We start from the raw sequence: 15755 nt of genomic DNA, 5'->3' as shown, positions 1-15755 counted from the left end.
GCTTTCCTTTTACTTTTATGAACCTCAGGCAAAGTTTCTTTCACATAGTGCAGTCTCTTATTAAGCTATTTACTGCAAGCTCATATTTGGATTCCTTGACATGACTACAATTTGGTAGGAAGAAAAGAACATCACAGGTGTCAGTGTTCTGGAGTAATGCAATAATTCCACTGCTTCTGAACATTAATTTGGCAATTTTTATAACAGAACATGAAAGTAATGAACACCATAATGTAATTAAGAGCAAAAAGCACTGATGAATCCCATTTGAAGCAGTAATCACTGCTGATGCCTATGTAATCCTTTCATCAATCTAATGCCCTGGGAAGCCTCTGATTCCACTGAGGCTGAAGGAGAAATGCCTGGACTTCCAGACATACCGGTCAATACCACAGAACACTTAATCCATTCTTCAGTAATACCTTAATTATCAGTTGTCTTCCTCAGTGATTAAGCTCATATGCTACCAACATAGAAATTACTGCAGCAACTGTGAATGGTTAACCAACATTGTAAGTATGCACTGTGTCTGCACCTTATTACTCAATTTAAAATACGAGGCAGATTTTTCAGCTGCTCGATGCAGGCTGAGCGTACGCAGAAATATAAAACTGGCACATGTGATGATCAGTCCTCCCATGCAATGTGCTTTTGATAAGCACAAATCAGAATGGGATTGGGTACAGTGCCTGCGAATGAATATATAGCAAGGCTTATTCAGGATAGACATAGAAAAACAAGCTAATGTATCATTTATTCTGTTAGAAACTGGTCCCAGTTCCTCCTGCCTTCAGCACTGACTACTACAGATTAAAAAATGTATATTTTTTTAAATTGTGACTCATGGAGGATATGTATGGAAAGTGAACGCTGTTGTTGAAAATGACTGATAGGCCAAAGGCAATTATTTGTTCAAACTGTTATATTTCTTCACAAGTTGTAAGCAATCTTCATTTTCATTAAAACACGTTCACAGAAATGAGAAATGTTCTGAGAACTTCTAGTGCTGTTTGTAAAGTTTGTTAAACATTAGGTTACTCTTCCATTAGTTCTACTGTTACAGTGTCCTGAAAAATCACTATGGATTAAATGCGGTACTACATAGAAATATGTGCTCCGGCCCTGAATGTCAGCCAAAAGTAGACTTTTTTGCATACTAATAATTTATTATGTTAATATGTTGTTTTGGCCACTATGATTAATGAATACAGCTCTCCTCCTTCCTGAAGATAAATAAATCTGGATGGAGGATGTTTAAATATAAAAAGCCAAATAAACAGATACTCCAAAATCCTCATTAAAGAAAAAAAGAAAAAAGAAGTTAATGGTTGCAAGTTCCAGTTTCATTTTCAGACAGATTTAGAGAATAGCATGTAAGTATTTAGCTTCTGCTTAACTGGTAATAAGGTAGGATTGGTGGGGAAAGCTGTCCATAAAGATACAGGATTCCTTAAAGATACTTTTAAATCTATTACATCTGCCATCATCTCGGTTTCTGAAGTATGGGCTCTGGTAGGGCAGCTATTCTTCCTCCCCCAGAGGAATACACTTGTGAGAAATAACCTTTGCCATCGAGGTCATGAGGTTTCCTGACAGGAGAGTTGATAAAGCATCCATAAGAAAAAGAATCTCTGCTGTGTTATAAAAATACGAGTCAGATAAAACCACAGCCTTCCTCTGGAATGAAATCAAAACTTTTCAGGTAAAACTCATTTGTATATGTACAACAATGCATTTTTTCTCCAAACCTTAACACACTTTTAATTGTCTTTCTATGACATCTGCCTTCCTTTACACCCTGAACAACCCCATCATTTCTGGGGTTTCCCATGGGACTTTGCTCATTCCCTTCAGTGGCTTCCAGTCAGCTTTTAGCAATTTTTGTGACATTCTTCTGGCAGACTTTAACAGAATATATGGTTTTGAGTTTACTTGACTTGACTTTTGCCTTCTTGTCTGTTTATAAGCCAGAATCACTGCTCATCAGCAACGTTTCATGGGCCATGAGTTTTAAATAAAGCAACTAATGAATCTTAGCAAACATTCTGGCTGCTATAATGTAAATATCAGTAGGAAAACTGGGAGAGTTGGAAGAGGGAAAAGATTTAAGAACACGGATGTAGACTTCAGGAAGAGAGGACAGAAAAAATACACACTGAAGTGACAAAATGGTCAATAGAGATTGAACGCATGCTTCAAAGGATTGATGGATACCTGGACATTTTAAGACTTCTGCATATTAGATTGGTGAAAGCTATTACTTTTATTTTCATTACTACAGTATTGATTGTATTCACTGATGGCACAAACACAATTTCCCTCTTGGTTTATATTCTCACAGTGGCTCGTGACATATCTCATTTATATTAGATTACATCACTGGTTTCAGACTGCTTAACTCTTATAGGAAAAGTCCATTTGTTTTGATAATTTAGAGCATTTGAAAGTGATTTCATTCATCTTTAAAACAAAAGTATGACTTCCCTTTGTTTTCTACCCAGAACTGTACAAATGTGAAGTGTATCCTAATTTCCTGCAATGTGGGACAGCTGGAAAGAGGGAAGAGTGCAGCGCTGAAAATCAGGTCCCGGCTATGGGCTGAAACTTTCCTGCAGGTAATGCAAACAAAAAACTTTCTATACGCATTGATCCCTACATCTTTTATTTGGTTAGATAGTTACGACAGTTATTAGATATAATGACTGTGGAATTAAATGGGCCAAGTGCGAATCCTTGTGAGTTTGACTTCCTTGAAGGTAATATCTGACTAGCTCCTGTTCAGGTCACATGCATGTTGCTTACTTTCCCTTCACCCACTATCAGCCCTTCTCAAACTCATCTCCTGGATCTTCCCTGAAAATTCTAAGATGATTTTTAAGCATCTTTGCTGTTTTTCTTTCTGCTTTCCTGGACTGGCCCAAATCAATCATCTCTAAGGATTCACTGGGGTGCTCTGCATTCCACACATCTTTCCAGATGAAAGATCTCTCTAGGAGCTGCACTGTGGATGGTGTACACTGTATCCAGTTTACAAATAAATTTTTATTGTCTGTTAAGGAAGAGGGAAATGCATTAAGTTCATGTCATATAATCATACAATGCTTCAGGTTGGAAAAATATCATCTACTTTCATCTCCCATGTGACATACTGTATTCAAGTAGAGACTACCTGTGACCCACCCCTAAGAAGACAGGGCAGTTGCAGACTATGGAAAGAATGAATTTCCTTCCAAATTCATCCAATTCCAACTTCACCTGCTCTCAGAATTGTATTTATGCTATGTAAGGCAGAGGGATTGCACTGTGAGCTGTTAAATTATAGTTGGCCACATGACTTCAATATAATATGGTTGTCACAGACTTGTCGTTTTACAGTAGTGTTTTCCAAACAGCCCTTCAGAGGGAATCCTCTCTGTGCTATTGAAAAGATAAAGTTACTGTGTCTTGTTTTTGAAAATAAAAAATCCCATGATTTATATCACAATCTGAAATGTGAAACTTTCCAGATCTTCATTGCTGTAGTGCTTCTCTGAAGGATTTGTTTTTCTTAGAGATAACACCTTTAAGCACTGTGCTAAGAGAATGATAAGAATATCAGCGCTGTGGGTTTGGGTGAATAGCTCTGGACAATACACTGAGTAATTTTTATTTCAGTTTGCTGTTACTGGGAAATAACAGCAGATCCTATTGTGATGGAACTGGTAGGTTATTGCCTTTCTTCTTCGAGGAATTTAGTATTTCTACCAGGAGTGCAGTAGCCTTCCTGTGTTCTCTGTAGCTGCGGGAGAAAAACAGTTCATGCCCACAGTGCCTCTTACCCTAGCAGGAGAAGAACAGAATGCTCAGCTTACAACAGGAGGTTTAAGTGGAGCTCTTCACACCACTGAAGTTAATTTTTCTTTTTCTGGAATTGTGAAAGGAGATGAATTTTTCCTCATTTAACTTGCTTCCCTGGAGAAACCAGAGAGCACGTGGGCCCTTTGCACATCAGCTAGCCCCTGTTAAATTCATTTAATAGCTTAGCCCAGCTACTTCACTATCCCGAGCACACAGAGACAGAGAGGAAAAGATTTTCCATGGCTAGAACTATTTTATGATAATTTTGATCACTGCTGTGTCCAAGTAATATTAGAAGTGAACCTTCTTCATCTTACTCACCAAACAAGAGATAAAACTTAACTCCCTTTGTGAGCTACAGTACTGGGAGCTGGACCTATCACATTCAGGATATAATCAGGTCTTTCTGTTCATCATTCTGCAGGTGAAATCTAAGTAAATTTGTAAGGGCCAAAGCTTTGTCTTGTTAAAAACCAAACATGTAAATGAAACCCCTTGCACAGACCCTAGACCCTGGGTTTCTAGGCCACTTACAGCTATTTCAGTGGGAAATATTCTCCTGAGTGTTCTGAGTACAGTTTTGTATGTAGCAGGAAATAACTATGAGGTTAAACAAATTTAATGAGAAACAGAGTGGTTCTCTAAGCTTTTGGTTGTGACAGAGGATGTGTAGCATTAGCAGAAACTAGCTACAATAGACACGAAGTCTCCTCTTAGTATTCCTAATAGACAGAATATTTTTCTAGAATGTTAGCTAAAGAGTTTATATTTTAAAAGCTTAAATATGAGCTTTTTCTAGACAGTAAGCCTGACTTTGTCTCAGGTGGAAGACAACTGCATGAAATTTAGTGGTGTGGTTTTACAGGAGCGGTGAGACTCACCTTACTTCATTTTAAGCATCTGAAAGTTCTGTGCCAGAGCATACAACTGTATGGGGACAGGGACAAGAAAGAGAAGTGTCTGAAGAGGAAGTTTTATGGAGCTGATTCAGAACACCCTTCTCTACTGTCTTGATCTGAGTGGTGGAGAATGGTCACAGCTGTGCTTTGGGACACAGTTGTGTGCAAACACAGAGGCAGTGCCAGGGAGGATGCTGCAATCCCTTTAGCATTATCTTCTCACTTAACAGAGCCTGCTTGCTATGAATGTATCTCCCTCCATGTAGAGAGCTTGAGGCAGAGATGGATCCCCATCCTCACAGGAATGAGCCCTCCTGTAGGCTCTGTGGGTGCTGAGACCCCACGACACACACCCATACAGGTACCTCTTTTGATGCTGCACTGTCCTTGCATACCCTGCTATCAAAAGAAGTTTTGGTTTCTTTTAGTTTTTTAATGAGCTGTGGGGATTTTACATTTTATCTGTATCCTCAGGAAGCATTGCTGTTTCCTTCAGATTGTGGCTTACAGGCCTTATAAAGGCCCAGAAAACTCCACTTTCAGCAACAGGATTTTTTTCCATATAAAAACTGGCAGTCCCCTGAGAACTGTTGCATCCTCCCATTTATGTCTAAAAAGCTGCCAGAATAACATGACCCCTGCTTCACATGCAAACATATATACTGAGAAGAGAGAGAGGGCAAATAGTGTGATGGGATCCGGTTGCCTTCCTCCCACTCACCTCAAAACAGTTCCCTTTTTCAAAGCCCCTTTTAAAATTAACACTTCGGCAGCCATCACCATAAAAGAAGATAGAACACAATTAGTTTCCTAAAAAGGGCATTCTTTGCTGTTAGTAAGCCTGTAAACTTTTAGTTCGCAAAGTTATTCCAGAAGGAAAGTGAAGTACGCCTCAGAAAACTGCTGCTGTGAGCACGTCTGAAATCTACAGCTTCAAATTGAGGATTAAGATACAGACAAAACAGTCAGGATGTGGTGGTTCCGAACCAGGACACAGTGACCCCACACTAATGCTTTTGTGCATAAGCTCAGGGGAGAAGCTGCTGTCTTCACAGCAATATCTCAAACGCTTTTGTACATGTGCTTAATGCACAGTATTTTCATGTGCCAAAGAAGGCAGGATGGTGGTGACATGCAGCATTCCACAACTGTGTTATAATCCAGGGGAATATATGCTGATCTGCAGAAGAAATGTTGTGCCCATTAAAGCTGAGCACAAACTGTCAGTATGCATTTTGCCCTCCTAGACATGTTAATGTCTCCTTATAGATATATTGCTGTGAACCCAGTAAAAAACTGAAGTGATTGATTAATGCTCAGATGAAATAATTCCTGTTTCTCCTTGAAGCTCTGTGGATGAGCCTGTATATTTTGTTAACTCAAAGTATCCATCCTGTAGTGAGCGATTCCTTCCTGTTCCACTTAGATTATTTGGCAACAGCTGACCCCTTTGCCTCTTGACAGTTGCAATCTCTCACCCTAAAGCCTAAACTCCCATAACAAATAGCAGCTAAATGACATGCTACAAGTAGACATGTTTGAGTAAATAAAGCAGCCCAAATTTCCCAAGCAGCCAACAAAGATAGAGACAGACATTGTGCAAAGGCCAAGAAGAATCACAGACTTTTTTTGGATTAACTTCAAAGCCTGGCTGTAAATGTGAACCCTCCACTAAAGCTGACTTTTGGATTCAGACTTGCTGACCTAGCAAATAGTGGCCTGATTCATACAAAAAGCGAAACAACCTTACATGGCCACATTATGTTGTGTGCTGTTAGGGCACTGTGATGTCCTCATTTATCTAATTGTGGCCTTCCTGACTCATCAGAAGGAGATCCAAGGGGATCCTGACCAGCATTCTTTGAACTCCAATGGGTACTTTTTCATGTAATGCTCAGGAGTTTGGAAAATGTATTTCTAAATGGTGAATCTGCACCATATGTCTGATTTAAAGACATGCTTCCAGGCTCCAAGCACTTTGGCCATTTACAACCTTGTGGGCAATGGAATAAAGTTCATCCTTAGCTTCTGTTTCAATCTCTATTGTAAATTCCTCACTCTCTCAGAATGCAGAATCCAAAATCACTCACAAGGGGATATGCTTACAGCATTACCTGAAAGGCTTACAGAAGACTTTGGTTATTCAGAATCCAGTGGCAAGATTTAGAGCTGGCAATCTAGTATTTGGGGAATTCATAATAGGAAAATATGAGTTAAATCACCTCGTTAGTTCAAGAAGCCCCACATCCCCTCATTATAGGAAGAGGGTGTCCCCTTCTGCTCATGCTGTACCTGTACAGGGACACAAAAGTGAATCCAGTGGTCTGGAAGGGCATAGGAAATGAGGAAGAGCCTTGGCAATACCTTGGCATATGGGGCCTTCAGCTAGAAGTCCTCCCAGTACTCTCATTTGCCTTGACTTCACTGCCCAGCACCTGGAGCTGTCATCACTGTTAGAGTGCATGCTCTAATTACATACACTTCCTTGATGAAAAATTTTGTTGAGAAAGTCCATATTTTGCTACTGGTGACCTCAGAAGCTCTTTGTAGTGCGGTAGAAATCCTCTATGCCAGTCAGTGTCTTTCAGTCAAGGAGTCAATGTAACTACACAGATGCAGAAGAGAGCTGATAGGGGCCACGCCGACTGTTCTGGGTGTTGCACATGTGGTGTTTGCAGAGGGCTGGAAATTAGAACAGAGGTGAACTGATGGAGGTGGTCTGTCCCTAGTTGCCAAAGATAGGCCTTGGCCATATATAGAAGATTAAGTAAATTAGTTTCATTCAGATTGAGGACTGAAAGTCATAAATCTGATGCACTGCACTTCAGGACACACAGAATAATAACAAAAGGAGGAAGTTGTCAGAGAAATCTGCCTTTATGTCAAACAGTTGTTGTTATTTGAGAAAACAAAATAAGTAAAAAAGAAAACGGTGTGTGGCCAAAAATACCACATTATGCTGGATTTGGTTGTTTATTTGGAGTGAAGGCTAGAAAGGGAGACTTTGGCATTGGGCTGAGCCAGCTGGATGGTTTTTTGGGTGTGGGCTCATTTTGTTTTCATTCATTGTTATTCAAAATAATGTCAAAATGCTAACAAGAGCAGAACACAAGGATCTTGGTAGATGTGCTAGTGTATATGTTAGGTTAAGTTTATGGAGAAATAAGCATCTTTAACTGATAACCATTAAAATCACTTTAAAGAGATCTGAAATCACAAGAAGTAGCTGCCTCTATTGTACTTTAAAATACTCCATTTAAATGATATAGTTTGCCATTTAAAAGATACAGTATGTCAAGTATAAAGGATTAAAGGTAGAGATGAGAAGGTGTTGATTTTCAAAGACGTATTATCTTTGTTCAGGAGCATGGGCTTGCCATCTTAGTACAGACAGCACTTTTTCACCATGCATGCAGTAATAGATGCATTCTTTTAAATATGCTGGAAGAACAAATGGTTTCCTGACCTCTACTCTCAGCATTTATGTAAGCTACTCCTTGTTGGCAGTTGTTCAGGTTTTTGGAGGTATGGGTCAAAGAAAGCAAACTAATGAATTCCCTAAGCCTACACTTAAAAGGTAACACCATATTGCTTCACGTCTCCTCTCTAAAATGTGCCAGACTGTGGCGTACACAGAGGGAAACAAGGATTAATCAAGAGAGCCAATATTATTGCAATGGCACTGAACTCTGCAGGAGATAGCAGCTCTGGGGGGAAAATTCCCCCACAACATGCAACTTGCTATAGAGACAGCACCTGCTCTTCAAGTAGGGCAGCTTCACCAGGCTGCATCTAACCAGAAAAGCATATTTCAGAGAAGCTGACAGTGCTCCACAGAGGCAGTGGAACAAGGTCATCTGGGGAGTCTCTCTTGTAGTTAAACTCTTCAAACTTGCAGAAAAGCAATCAGCTGTCAGACTTCCTCACGCTGCTACAGGTTCTATTCCTCCTGCTCTCAGTCTGGCTACCCTTCACCCTCTGCATGTCAATCTGCCCTGAGACAAAGATGCCTCAGTGTGACCTAAAGATATTGGGTGACCTCAGGTCTTCGCCTGAGCTTCCTGCAGAAACTGCCAGCTTTCTGACAGAGCCTGGAGAACTTTCTTCTGAGTTCTCCAAGCATTTCCAGCACTCCCCAGATTATTTCTTTTTATCTCAATTCTTCACTGAATACCTACTGGGAATGCTTTCCTTCATTTCTGGCTGCTCCATGTGTCTCGCAACTCTTAAAGAAAACAAAGGCTTCAGTTGAAACTGTTTGTAAAACAGAAGTGTGTGGAAAGAGGGAAGTGTTAGCACATCCACCAGCAGGGATCTGCCACCCAGGCAGCACAGGGAATGGGCTTGTTCCACCACTTAGACAGGATCTGGACAAACAGCTGTCTCAGTGACATGCACAGGGGCAGGCTCAGTTGTTTGCCCACCATGGGAACTTAAAAAGGCTGATGTAGCCAGGGCTGGGCTCCCTCCTGTTGATCATTAGGCACTGACATCCTCTAAGACCAAATTCCTTCTTCCCTTTTCTCTGAGCCACAATGGAACCCTCAATTGAACTGCAAACCACAAGTCCTGCTCCTTCCAGTAAACACTGAATATTTAAATATATGCTGTTCAAAAAATTATATGCTAAAATCCTATGCTCCATTATATGCATAAAGAAATGCTGTTTCTCACAAATGACTTGAGAATTATAGACACAGCTGCAGGCGAGACAGCTGCCTGTCTCCAAAGTGTCGGTACAAGTAAAATCCTATTCCCAACTGATGCTGACCACAGTCATTGTTTTAACACTCTTTGCCACAAGCACAGAATTCTGCACAGGAAAATACTCTTTTATATTCCCCATTTCTATAAAGTAATAGAGATGTGCACATTTCCAAGATCCTAATGATGGGTTGAGAACAGTTGATAGAAGTGGGCACAACCCGCAGTTGTTAACCCCAGCCAAGTACTAAATCGCAGAAAGTATCCTCCTCTGCCTCTAATGTTCTTATTGCTGAAATAAGCAGAAAATGAAATAAGCCATGTATAGTAGGTGAAAGGATTTGTTTTCCTATGGGTTCTGCCTTTCTTTATAGGATATTTCAAGAGTTAATGCCTTTGCTGTACCTTAGCCAATCAGTCTGTCTGCTTAATATATGCTTCTTTAATACTCTAATATTTCCTGCCCTCTCCACTACAGATTATTTTTATAAATGACATAAATCACCAGAATCCTGCTTAATATGAATTGCTTAGAACTGAAAGCGTGAGGCTTTTTTCAGGCAGAGGGAGTTCTGAATTTGCAAATGCAAATTATTGTACAACTACAGAAACGTGCTGGGGTTTCATGAAACAGTCCAACACTTGGCATCTCCCATAGAAGTTGAAGAATCCCTTGAGTCTAGAAATGGAAAATAAGGAATGTGGTAAAGAAAACATAATTTTTCTGAAGACCATCTCATAGACGTTAAGCACCATGAAAGTTTAGAATAATTGTTTATTTTCTAAGTCTAATATTATGTCAGTTTATTTTTTATTTCAAGCATTGATGATAGAAAATGTAGTTCCTTCCATTAGATGTCTTCTGTGTTAAGGAGCTGATTTGACTGCTCCTATGTAGTCTCCTAAGGCAGTTTTCTTTCTGTTACTCATTCCTAATATAAGCCTAAAGGAGAAGTTGAATGTTCTGATAAAGTACGTTCAGCTGCAGTCAACATTTTGAAAGAACAAAATTAATGTACAGACAAATGGATTCCAGAAAAGAATAAATATGCTGGCTTAATGTCACTGTCACTAGGAATCGCTCACATACTTGAAGAGAAGGTTTATTGTCTAAGAACAAAACAGAAAGGACAAGACAAATACCAGAACTACTGCCCTGGTCCTCAGTAGAACAGGCTTCAGCCTTTTTCAGGGATCTGCTTGAAAGAACTGCTTGTTCTCCAGGAGAGTGAGTTGATTCTCCACCATTATCTCCATCAAGTTCATGAACAGTCCATTCTAACATGCAAGAAGTCAAGCAAAGGTAGCAGGAGCTCTGCATGTGTGAACAAGGACTTCCTGGTAAAGCTCAGAGGTAAAAAGGAAACATGCAAGAAGTGGAAGAAGAATCAGTTGACCTGGGGTGGAGGGTGGGTTGGAAGTGCCAAAACACTCTGTGAGTGTGCAGGGACAGTTTGGAATGAAAAAACTCACAGGAGCTGAGCCTAGCAGGGGATTTAAAGGGCAGCAATGCAGCTCCTATAAATGTATCAGAAGAAAATAAAGGCTGAGGACAACATGGACCTCCTGCTCAATGGGACATGGAAAAGGGAAAAAAAAAAAAAAACAAAAAACAACAAACTGATCCAACACTGAAACAGGTTGCTCTTAGTATTTGGAGTTTCCATTCTTGGAGATATTCAAAACGCAGCTAACATGGCTCTGGGCATCCTGTTGATTGACCCAGCTCTGAGCATGTTCTCAGACTACATGATCTCAAGAGGCATCTTCCAACATCAGCAGTTCTGGGAAAACTGAGTTTGGGCACAACCATCCAGCTTCACCCAAACCAAGAAACTGTCGTCATTCAGTCAAGAAAAGAGTAGCCTGTATTATCATAAAACCTTTGTGTCTCAGTCTTCACTCCATAAAACAGCTAAAAAGGGAGAAACCTTTCTTAAACTGAAAGGTTTTGTATCTTTTTATGCAGCAGGAAATTTCAGAGGAAAACAACATTTAGGAGGGAGGAATAGGTTTTGGATAATCACGTAGGAGCTAAGTCTTGTCAGTGGAACAGAACTCCTAAACGTGCCAAAAATACAAAGTGGGAGAAAGAGTTTTGCAGAAGGTGATTCAGGAAATGACAGGGTCATTCCAGAATTCACTGGATATGAATACGGTCAATAAAAAAAAAACTAATGTGATGGTTAGAATCAATTTAATGATTTATAAAGCAATAAAGCACTGTACAGTTCAGCGTACAGAAAAAACAAAATCACAGGAAATGCTATAAAAATGGGAAATACTGCAGGTTTCATTCGTTATTAAATAACAAATCTGACTTGAGAAGATGAGAAATGGCTTTCAGTACTTCCACATTAGTCTGCCTTGAAGACAGGGGAAATTTCATAAGTGCACAGAGATTATGAGGGGTATGAAGGTAGAATTTACACTTGGCTCAGGTTACTGGGATCATTTAAAATTCATCCCAGTACATTCATTACTCAGTGAACTCTGTAAGCAACTGCAGCCAAAACAAGGGATTGCTTTACTTACAAGGCTCTGTCTTTCCATAAATCAATACTGGAATACTGTGTTTAATTCTGATATTTCAGAAAGGATTGAGACAGGTAGCAAAAAATGATTAAGTGCTTCCAAAATGTTCTTATATGTAAGATTAACATTTTTTGTCTCAAGGAGTCTAATGCAAAGGAATATAATGATATTTGTAACTCTAAGGCCTTATTTAATTCTATTCAGGGCAAACTGAAGCACTCATACAGGAGATTCTTATCATTACCCCAACTTCACATGGATATGTGATATGGAATATCTTCCATATATGTGGAAGATAAGGCACATGTAGTGTTACCCAGAAAAATCAGCTGCAGAGATGGAACGTGAAACAGGTTTCTTGGCTTCCAAAAAGCATGGTAACCCATCAGGCATCCTTCCTTGGGATAAAAATGAGAAAGGAAGCGGGCAGACACAGTGTGAGATCTTCCCTATTTAACTACAAGGCAGTCAGTGAAAATGGAAGACTTAAGAGATTTACTTGATAGATGGTTTACCTAGCCTTCAAAACCAATTCCAATTAGATACTGATGGTGCCAAGAGCTCGAAAGGAATCAAAATGTGTGTGTGGAAAATATTTGTATCTCTTTGAGTAAATGTTGCAATCATCAAGAAGACTAAGGCACAGGAGCCTTCACATGTCAAGGTTTACACCAATTCCTAACAGTGAAGATTTTTGCACTTAGGTACCATGTTGAGAGGTTTGCACAGGGTGGGAGGTCACTGTCAAGGGCAGAACTGCACAGGGAGGCAGACAGTTGGGTGGAGGGTGTCACTGCCTGCCTGGCTTCCAGATGAGGTGACAGGACTAATTAAAAGTCTCAGCATGAGCTGCATGATGTAACTTTTAGTTGTTCTAAACAACGGAAGATGCTGCCCAATCTAATCTAGCCTAGCCTAGTGTAGCCTACTCTAATATGTAATCTAATGTCTAGTAAATACAGGCAAATTTAAATGAAAGATGAAGAACAAACAGCTGCAGTTTGTTTAGTCTGAACATCTTTGGCTACACTGAAGTGCTTAATGAGAGCTGTGTAAAAATTTTATTAGGCAGCATGTTAAGCAGTAACAACTAAACATTGATGTTGCAGTTGTATGGTGTAGTAAAAAAAACAAGGTGAGTTGTTCTGGTTGTTTTTGAACTCTACTGCTATAGGAAATCAATCACACCGTAAGTGAAGTGCAGAGATGTTGGTCCCTATTGTTGTTCTGTGATGGGAGTGCAGAGCAGTTTCTTTGATGCCAACAAGGAGCCCTACCAGCCTGGCCTCAATGTGGGCCTGGAAATCTTCTCAAGATACCTATGGTTTCAGTTTGCCTTCCTGAGCAGAGGCAAGGTTTTAAAACATAGACACCCCATAAACCTCCCGCTCCTTCAAGCTCACCAGTCTCCTGTTGCAGGGAGAAATATGAGGAACAACTTCATGTGCCATTTGGTACATCTGACCCTTTGTACCCACTTGGAACATGCAGTCTGTATTTCAGCTTTATCCTGAAACTTGTGGATGCACACATGTCCCAAGAACCTGGGACCCTTTACCAAAACAAACCATCTGTGCTTTAGAAAATCAATTATCTCTATTTGTTCTCTTCTTACTTCTCATAATACTTTAAGGTACAGGTACACTTTTTTAATAATTTCTTCTATTTATTCAATTTCAGAGGAAAAATGATCCATATACTCTTTCTTCCAATGTGTCCTTCAAAGTTAAGAACATGCCCTATAAAGTGCAGCCAGCGAAGCTCCCCGAGGGAAGCATAGCAGTAAGTAACTGAAAACGATACCTCTGTGTGAAGCACATTTATTTGGTCATTCTGATCTCCGCTGTGGAAGTTTTTATAGGTGAAAATATTGAGATCAGTCTTTCCTGTGTTTCTAGTGTAAATTCCTGAAATAATACCTAAAGGAAATATATTTATTGCTTTCTGTGGAAGTTGCTGCTACGTGATACTGATTCCATTTTGAAATAATTGCCGGCTGCATTCGTGTGTGGACTGTATTATTGCAGTCTGGATGGATTTTTCACCCAGAGGAAAACAACAGAACTGTGAAAGCGAGGATCTAATTACCTCATGTGGGGTAAAACAATTCTGGAGGATCGTTTTTTGGTGAAAATTACAAAATGTTCTTTCTCCCACAGCCAGAGATCTTCCTCTAGTCAGCAGTCCCCTCACACACACAAGCTTATGGGCTATCTCTGGCAGCATTTATCTATATTAAACTTCCTCAAGACCCTTATTTTCAGAAGGGCCTGTTTGGTACGCCAGGTTTTGCCACCTCACAGAGCATCAGGTACAGGGTATGAAATTACCTGGTAATCCCTCCAGACGTGTTAGTTGAATATCAAAGTACTTGCCTGCTTTGCAGAGTGAGATTAGTATGGCTCTGGGCTGTTATATGAAAAATGAATCCTGGAAGTATATGTTTGATTTGTTCCCCATTGCCAATGCATTGAACATGGGGAGCAACTTAAAAGGAGTTTATTATTCTGGTGTCTAATATCATGGATAAAATTTTGCTCTTTTTTCTTTCATTACGGATGGAAGTGAGTAAAATACGAGTGCAGAATTTGATTCTAGTATGAGTCATGTGAAATTTGAAGGCTTATTGTTCTCATTTTGATAAAGATTTATTGTTCACAGTTCTTTATGTGGTGATCTCAGCCCGAACTCCTCCAGGTTAAATCCTGATATGTATACATCATATTGGTCTGTTGAGATACAGTAGAATGAAACAGGATGTTTTCTCATCTTTAAAATCCACCTTAATGCTTACACAACCTTAGAGTTTACCACTTTCGAGTTTACACTGAATATGTGGTAAAGGATGCAAGGTATAACATTTAGAGTTGAACATGAACAGATTTAATGGCTGGTTGATATTTGCAGTGGGAAGACATGAGGTTAGATCTTTGTCCTATAAGCTCAGTGACAGAACTTCAGCCTCTCACACCGAGGGAGCCGTGATTTCATCAGGGAGACTGGATACTTAATGCAGTATTCACCCAAAAAGGTTCAAAGGCACCAGGCTGACAGATATATTCAGGCCCTTCTATTTTCTTGAAGCATGTGTTCCATACCAGAAACACATGTTGTGCAGAGCTCTCTTGATAGTGGTGCCTTCATCTGGACTGAAGCGCTGTACCCCAGGTGATAGCCTGCTGTTCTCAGCAAGTGTCAGATGATCTACGGGCGATCAGATAAGCATTTTATTCTCTTACTCCAGCAGAATAATGCTTGTTATTTGGTGCAGATGATTTACAGCAAAATGCCTGTAATGGCAACTGTAAAATGTTGAAAAATGATAGTGCTTTTATGTTGCTTCATATCTGGACATGGCAGTGGATTTTTGCCAGCCCTACATCTCGATGTGTTATATGCACAAGCTCTTTTGATGTTCAACTTGCAAGAAGTTGGGCAATGCTTAATATTTTTGCTTCTTCTGGAAAAGGTCAGCAGCTGTGTTTTAAAAGTTTCCAGCTATTTCTTCGGAAGTTCATGGGTTGTTTTTATTTTCAGACAATGCAAGGCAGGAAATGGAATAAAGATTTTAATATTTTAAAATCAATTGTCAATGGTATGTACTTAAGAACCAGCTAACACCTTGTGGTTTATGTAGTTAAGATAATACGTTGTATAAGAGAACACGATGGCCTTCATTTAGCTCATTCAGTACTGGGTTCCAGTGATGCAGGATCATAATGTGTCTTTAATTTTAATGTAATAAATATTTGCATGCACATCAGTAATGGCATGCACTTA

At 39.7% G+C, this 15755-nt stretch overlaps 1 protein-coding gene across 1 annotated transcript in view; it reads left to right on the top strand.

The window, feature by feature from the left end:
* The window catches only part of ITGA8 (integrin subunit alpha 8), a 93843-nt gene that overhangs the window by 70158 nt on the left and 7930 nt on the right, over positions 1–15755 (top strand). The window contains exons 27-28 of the mRNA XM_072330194.1: positions 2502–2615; positions 13656–13757. Of these exons, the coding sequence (XP_072186295.1) occupies positions 2502–2615; positions 13656–13757 (216 nt within the window). The remainder of the gene's footprint in view (positions 1–2501; positions 2616–13655; positions 13758–15755) is intronic.

This window comes from Excalfactoria chinensis, chromosome 2 (genome assembly GCF_039878825.1).
Source record: "Excalfactoria chinensis isolate bCotChi1 chromosome 2, bCotChi1.hap2, whole genome shotgun sequence".
Lineage (NCBI taxonomy): Eukaryota > Metazoa > Chordata > Aves > Galliformes > Phasianidae > Excalfactoria > Excalfactoria chinensis.
This window is presented reverse-complemented; position numbering and strand designations above follow the sequence as displayed.